Genomic DNA, 6,959 nt, shown 5'->3' with positions numbered 1-6,959 from the left:
AAATTTTAATCGAGTTTTCAATCTGGTATCATTGAATAATTGGTCATCTTCTTGTCCTATTCTGATTCGGTTTCTTTTTGTTATTAAGTATTGGACACTGAGGTCGAATGTGATTAGTAAATCCATATTAGTATCATTGATAAGGTTTACGTCTATCAACTTGTTCATAATTCGATTGCTTGTACTCATATTTCGCTATATTTTTTTTCATTCCGGCCATTTTTCTCAGCAGCTCCTTGTAAATTTTTCCGTGTGATATTTTCTTCTCGCCACTTGAATCTCCGATTTTCATAATTTACTTGTTAATAAAACTCGTTTCCGACCTGCCAGATTTGTAGATGAGGTTATTTTTTGACCAAGTATCTATAAAATGCTCACTCATTTCATTGGGCACTCTTAGTTTAGTTTGATAGGTAACGATTAGTTCCAGTAAGGTTTCATAATCTTTTATTCCTAATCCTTGAATTCATTCATTTAGGTAGTTCCTTAACCTTTTGCGTACGGCTCTTAGCATGAAGAAGCCATTCTGGTCACTTTATTGTATCAGCAAAGCATAGGTTTAAATCAATAACGAAATCTTTCCAATTATTATCGAGCTTTTTTAGGTGCTGAATAAATTTGATCCTAAATCTTTCTGGACTTAGCTTTAACTATTTAATTAAAATTTCCTTAACGTGGTCATAATTGTCAGTTATTTCAGATTCTCAAGTTCTTCAGATTCTCTTGCTATTAGCTTTGTTATATCAGATTATATTCAACGTATTCCGCTGAGTAGTGCCAAGTATTTCGATTTGAAGGACCTCTTGATTGGGAACTAAGTCTTAATTTCTCTAGTTCAAATTGACGTTCTTCTTGTTTTGCCGTTCTTTTTGTATTTTTTCTTCCTCTCCTTTTTCTTCATGGCGTTTTTCTTCTTCTTTTTCTTTTTGGCATTTTCTTTCTTCCTCTTTCTTTTCTTCTTGTCTTTTCCGTTCTTGGCGAGTTTTATCTTCTAGTCTTTCTTGGCTTTTTTTCCTCCTCTTTCTTTAATTACTTTTAACGTTTCTTTAACCAGATCTAATTCGTAATTTCTAGAGTTTTATTTAAGATTTATCAACTCACATAGAGTAACATTGCCAATGACAGTTCCTCCCAAGTCCTCACATAATTCGTCTAAATCACACTTCTTTGCTCGTCACAAGTGAATATTACACAATTCCTTAAAAGCAAATGGTAAGTTACTCCCACCGATGCCACCAATTAAATATAGCTGTAACAAATCAAGATATATTAAGAAACAGTTTTTTTTGAAGTTATACTTCTTATGCGACTTATATATATATATATATTGTATATATCATGATTTAATTACAAGCAAAAATAAATTTTGGTGTTTTTTAATTATATAAAAACAATTAATAATTTCTAAAAGAATCTGTTCGATTATTGGAATTATATTTGTACTACTATAAAATATAAAATGTAAAAAAAAAAGTCGTTTGTAGAGTTTTTTTTCTACTCATATTTTCAAAATTTATCAATAATTTAAATTACGATTTATATCGATTTTATAAATTAAAGAACTTATTATGGTGAATAACTGTTTCATTTAGATTTAAAACGGCAAATAATAAGAAAAAAATTATTGTCTGGAAGTGAGCCGTGTATGAAAGATTTTACCACTAACTCAGGAAGGAAACACCGGTGTTGCATGCTATATTTCATAACCATAAATTATTAACCCTTTGTCATTTGGCAAGTGAGATTAGTCACGCATTTATTTTGTATGTTGCTATGCTTTGATAATTGCCCAATTGCTAAAATGAAAATGTTTTAAGGTATTACATTTCATTTGCTAATTAATCGACAGAAAAAAATAAATAAAAGAAAACAAATAAAAGAAGCCATATTTATTTAAAAGCCTACTACCAGCTTTTAATTTGGCAGTTCTCCTTAGATCAGTATTTAAATTAATCGGATTCTAAAAGGTTTTTTAAATGCTGAATACAATACTTTTTCATTTATTTTTGCATGATTCTCGCGCTCCTTGAAAAATGTTAGTAGTGGTAATGAATTTAGGTTAATGCTTGAAGATATTAATTATTTTAAAATACCACTTCCTCGTTAAGTGGTTTAGAAGCTGGAATTTTCTTGCATATATACTTTATTTGGAAAACAGTGTTTAATGTTGGTTGCACAGAAATTAAATTATCGACATTTGTTTAATTTTTTTACCACCTTTTAAAATTTTACAACAGTGTTTTAACACGTTCACGCCGGGATGACCCACTGTTGGGTCACGCTAGATTGTCTCATCGGCCGTCGCACCGGAGTAAAAACTGGTAACAAATAAATTTCATTTATTAGTTTTTTTCCTAAAAAAATAATGAAAATCCGTAACTACCAATTGTTTTTAACGGATGCAATTTTTATATTGAATTGCTTCTTCGCTGTGATAAATTTCCTCATAATGAATTGCTATTGTTGAGAATAGATTAACTCCTCCCGAATATTATCTAATATTGAAATAGTTCTTCTACCAGTATTTTCTCTTTTCCCGGCGTGAACGTGTTAAACAAACAGTGAACTGTGTTTTAAACTAAATTAATACGGAATAATGAAAAAAAAAATAGGATAAATAAAAATTCTGTGCGTCAAAGGGATACTTGATACATCAAGCTAAATCAGGATAAAGAAATCCTGTTAACACATTGCCAACTGAGAACGTCAATGTTCTTCGATAACCGAATGTTATTGACGATGTATTCATTCCAATTGTGATTATCTTTTTATTCCCATTACTTCACGAACGAGTTAGCATACTGCGGTTTACGCATTAATTTTATACGTGACGATCCACCAAATTGCATAAGAAGTCATTCATGACTCGACATGCTTGAAATGCAGCAACTAATTTGAGACAAAATTTAAGACCTTAATGTAGTAATTAATTTCGGACGGAGGGAGTATTATTTATTCATTATAAGTTAAAAAAAAAAACAGCCTTTTGATAATGTACTGGGATGTTTAAACTTCCATTGAAATTAATTATAATAATGTTAAAACAAATAAAAGGAAGAAAAATATAGCATAAACACCCATAAGAAAACATAACATGCATTTATAAATTTCAACACAACTGCGCGATTTTGCTTTAAAATCTTCCCTTTAAAATACTAAATGTTTTTCAATGCTTTTGCTTGAATCTATGAGAAATTTCATTGTATTTATGATTTCAGATTATTTCTAAAGTGCTACTGAAGTGATTCATCCTCTAAGAAGAGATTTCTTTGCTCTTTCCAATGCCGAAAGTTTTTACCATGCAATTTTTAGGTTTATGTATATCGTATTTTTCGGTTACTTGAAACCTAACAAGAATACAATATACATATATAGAGGTTTTGAAATACATAATATACGTGTATACACATGTATAAACAAACATATATGCTTACGTAAATAGCATACGTATGTCCATGTATGCATGTTGAAATTGAATGTAAGTCATGACGTTGAAAATTAGCTTTGAATTAAATATTAACGTTGGATGAACAAACATGCACTCGTTGCGGTTGATAAATATCTTTTCGAATTTTTCGATGCCTCAATTGAAAGAGAAAAAATATGCTTACCAATTGTATTTATTTTTTGATTCCTTAAGGCTCTAGGAAACGATTCTCTGGACAAAGTTGTTAGTCTGTTAAGAGACAAATCAATCTTTTTTAATCCTTCTAGCTGAGAAAATGCTTCCGAATCAATATGAGAAATATTATTCTGACTTATTATCAATTCTTCAAGTAATGGTAGTGATGAAAAATAATTTCGTGATATACTATGAAGAGAGTTATCTCGCAAATCAATAGTCTTCAACGACTTTAATGAGTGAAAGGTTTTATTGAAGGATTTAATAAAGTTATTACTTAAATTGATATATTCCAAACGATGACTTTGAGCGAAACAGTTTCCAATGCTCCTTATGAAATTGCCTTCAAGATTAATAACCATCATATTTTCCAAATTGTTGAAAAGATCTTCAGGTATGGTTGACAATGCATTAAAGCTCAAATCGATATTCTGTAAAAAAAAAAGTACGTAATTAGTTAAATATTCATAAGTTATCGCTGTGGTTCTCAATTTTTTGTCTGGTTTAGAACCCTAAATAAGCAATCTTCTTTAAGTAGACTTTATAAATAAAGTTTATTAAAGAAATTTTGAACATTATAACCTAAAAAATACTATTTTAAAATATTTTATATCCGGTAGTTGAATTTGTAGTCCTTGTGCTATATCTAAATGAATAAAATAAGATAATTACGGCTTACTTCAAAATGAAAGCTCAAAAGAACTGCATTAAAAATTGATATTAGGGAAACATATTTCTTTAAAGATGTTAGTTATTTTATTTGGATTTGAAGTGCGCGATAGCAATTACTAATGCAATATTTTCAAATTGCTTGTTCTTTTCATAACACGTTTCCTGAAATTTCCGATGGTTTACTATTATTAAAACAAACAACTGCAATATCCTGCTGTATACTAGGAGGAATATGAAACCGGAACTTTGATCTTAAGCTAGGTGTGAGATTCAAGCCACTACAGGGAATGGAACCTCAATAATTCACGATTACAACTCATTGCTTTAAACATGAGTCATTTCAGGTTTCATTAATTTTATTATCGAAATAAATGCTAAAGGCAGAAGGAAAAAGATAAAAATAGAAGTATATAATGAAAATTACCATCAAACTTGGATTTTGAAATAAACCATCAACTGTTATGAGATTGTTCTTGTCCAATTTAACCAATTGTAAACTTGGGCACGGATCAAATGTTTTATTATCCAAACTACTCAACTTATTGTTCGTTAGAATAATTGATCGGAGTTTTAGATCACCCAAAAAAGCACTGCCCAGCAATGAACTTATTTTGTTGTGAGACAATGAGAGTTTTAGAAGTTCAGACATTGATTGAAGTTCAGTAGTAATCTCAGTTAAGTTACCGTTCACAATCTCAAGTGTTTCCAAAGTCTTGGTGTTACGAATAGCACTTGGAATTCTATGAAATTTAGTGTGAGAAAGATGAAGTTTAAACAGTAAATGAGTTCGGGAGAAGGCATTGTCTTCCATGCTTAAAAAGGGGCATCTCATGCTTATATGATATATCTTGGCATTAAAAAATATATCATCAAATAAATGTGACACTTGCCATCTTTCTTCCCCATGGCAATGGACGAGCACTTGATCAAAAACGTTTAATTCCAAGTGGGGAACCAAGAACATTCTAATAGTATATAAGTTATCGACCTTTTTGCAAATCAGTCTGCTGGTTTCCTTCCCAAATTGCATAATGCACTCATTCTGTTTCGGATCAGCTACCAAAAAATTGCTATACATCACAATTAAAATCACTAAAGTAACATTCATTTTGGAAATGATAGCAAAGAGTGAAAGTTAGTTCTTGGAAGAAAACCGGCATGCAGATAAGTCTCAAGTTTAATTATCAGAACTAATTATTCTGTAAGAGTAGTAGCAGGTAGTATATTAATCCAAAAAACAACCATCCTACGCCAAATCAATCCTACAATAGCGATAAACTATAAAAAATAAGTTTTTTTATTCTGATAAAATGTGTTTAAGGAAAAGAGATTATCTTCAACGTATTAATATTCTGTTAGAAGGAAGTTGTTAGTGATAAACATACACTTTAAAAATATCAGTTTGAACACAAATGTAGATACCAACAATCACTTTGCGACCTGCATACACATTCCAGCTCTGCGAAAAAGAAATACAAAATGCTATTAAAATAGTTATCTCTGTTATCTACTTTATAATGAGGAATTTAACATGCCAGATTAATATAAAGTTTTATGCATTGGTTAATAATTTTTTATAGCATAACATATATAATTCTATAAGAGTATTTTATTATTTGTTCGAGTTTATTTATTAATTTTTAGCACAGACGTAAGGGCCCAGTAGTAAATACTCTAAATAATATAATAAATAATATAATAAATAATATAATAAATAGTAATAATTACCTTTAAGTTTAAAGTATTTGTCCCTTACAATGAATACGAATGAATAAGATTTTCGTTTTTGTAATTTATTTTTAATAAACGGATTAAAATTGATATATGTGAAGAGAACTATTTTGCTGTTATAAAGATACAAAATACTGTAAATAACACTGTCATAAGTGCTGGATCACTCTAATTTAATTGTGGCAAAAATATTCAGTATTTGTACTTAAACAACTATTTCTTCGTCAAACGTTGTTAATAATAATATGTTCACAGAAGCGACACGTCTATATGTCCATACTTGCAACGGGAAGTAATTAGATTGTTTAAACTTATTATTGGTATATTAAAAGGAAAGTAAAGCATATATGACTATTAAAGTTGCAATTATAGCACAAATTAGAAACTTACCTTCCCATCCTAAAAACCATATTTTTTTTTTCAATTTGCTAATTAATCAAGTGTTTTATCATATCACTACATATAAAAATAACAAACAAATGAAGAAAATTATCATCAAATTAGGATTCCGAAATAAGCTGTTATGAGATCGCTCATGTCCAGTTTGACCAAACGTGAATTTAGGCACCGGATCAAATGTTTTATTATCTAAACTATTCAACCTATTACTCGTTAGAATAATTGATTGGAGTTTTAGATCACCCAAAAAAGAACTGTCCAATNCTATTTTGCAGTTATAAAGATACAAAATACTGTAAATAACACTGGCATAAGTGCTGGATCACTCTAATTTAATTGTGGCAAAAATATTCAGTATTTGTACTTAAACAGCTATTTCTATGTCAAACGTTGTTAATAATAATATGTTCACAGAAGCGACACATCTATATGTCCATACTTGCAACGGGAAGTAATTAGATCGTTTAAACTTATTATTGATAAATAAAAAGGAAAGTATAGCATATATGACTATTAAAGTTGCAATTATAGCACA

General features: G+C 29.6%; 1 protein-coding gene across 1 annotated transcript; it reads right to left on the bottom strand.

Annotated features, from left to right (window-relative positions):
* Positions 1 to 3,899: 3,899 nt before the first annotated feature.
* Positions 3,900 to 5,105, bottom strand: LOC122273052 (nephrocan-like; the record flags this gene model as incomplete). Its single annotated transcript, XM_043057108.1, has 2 exons — positions 4,719 to 5,105; positions 3,900 to 4,053 (listed from the first exon to the last, which is right to left on the bottom strand). Coding segments are annotated over exons 1-2 (541 nt in total), but the record flags the coding sequence as incomplete, so codon positions are not given.
* Between the last annotated feature and the right edge of the window lie 1,854 nt (positions 5,106 to 6,959).

Source organism: Parasteatoda tepidariorum, unplaced genomic scaffold (genome assembly GCF_043381705.1).
Source record: "Parasteatoda tepidariorum isolate YZ-2023 unplaced genomic scaffold, CAS_Ptep_4.0 HiC_scaffold_2121, whole genome shotgun sequence".
NCBI lineage: Eukaryota > Metazoa > Arthropoda > Arachnida > Araneae > Theridiidae > Parasteatoda > Parasteatoda tepidariorum.
This window is presented reverse-complemented; position numbering and strand designations above follow the sequence as displayed.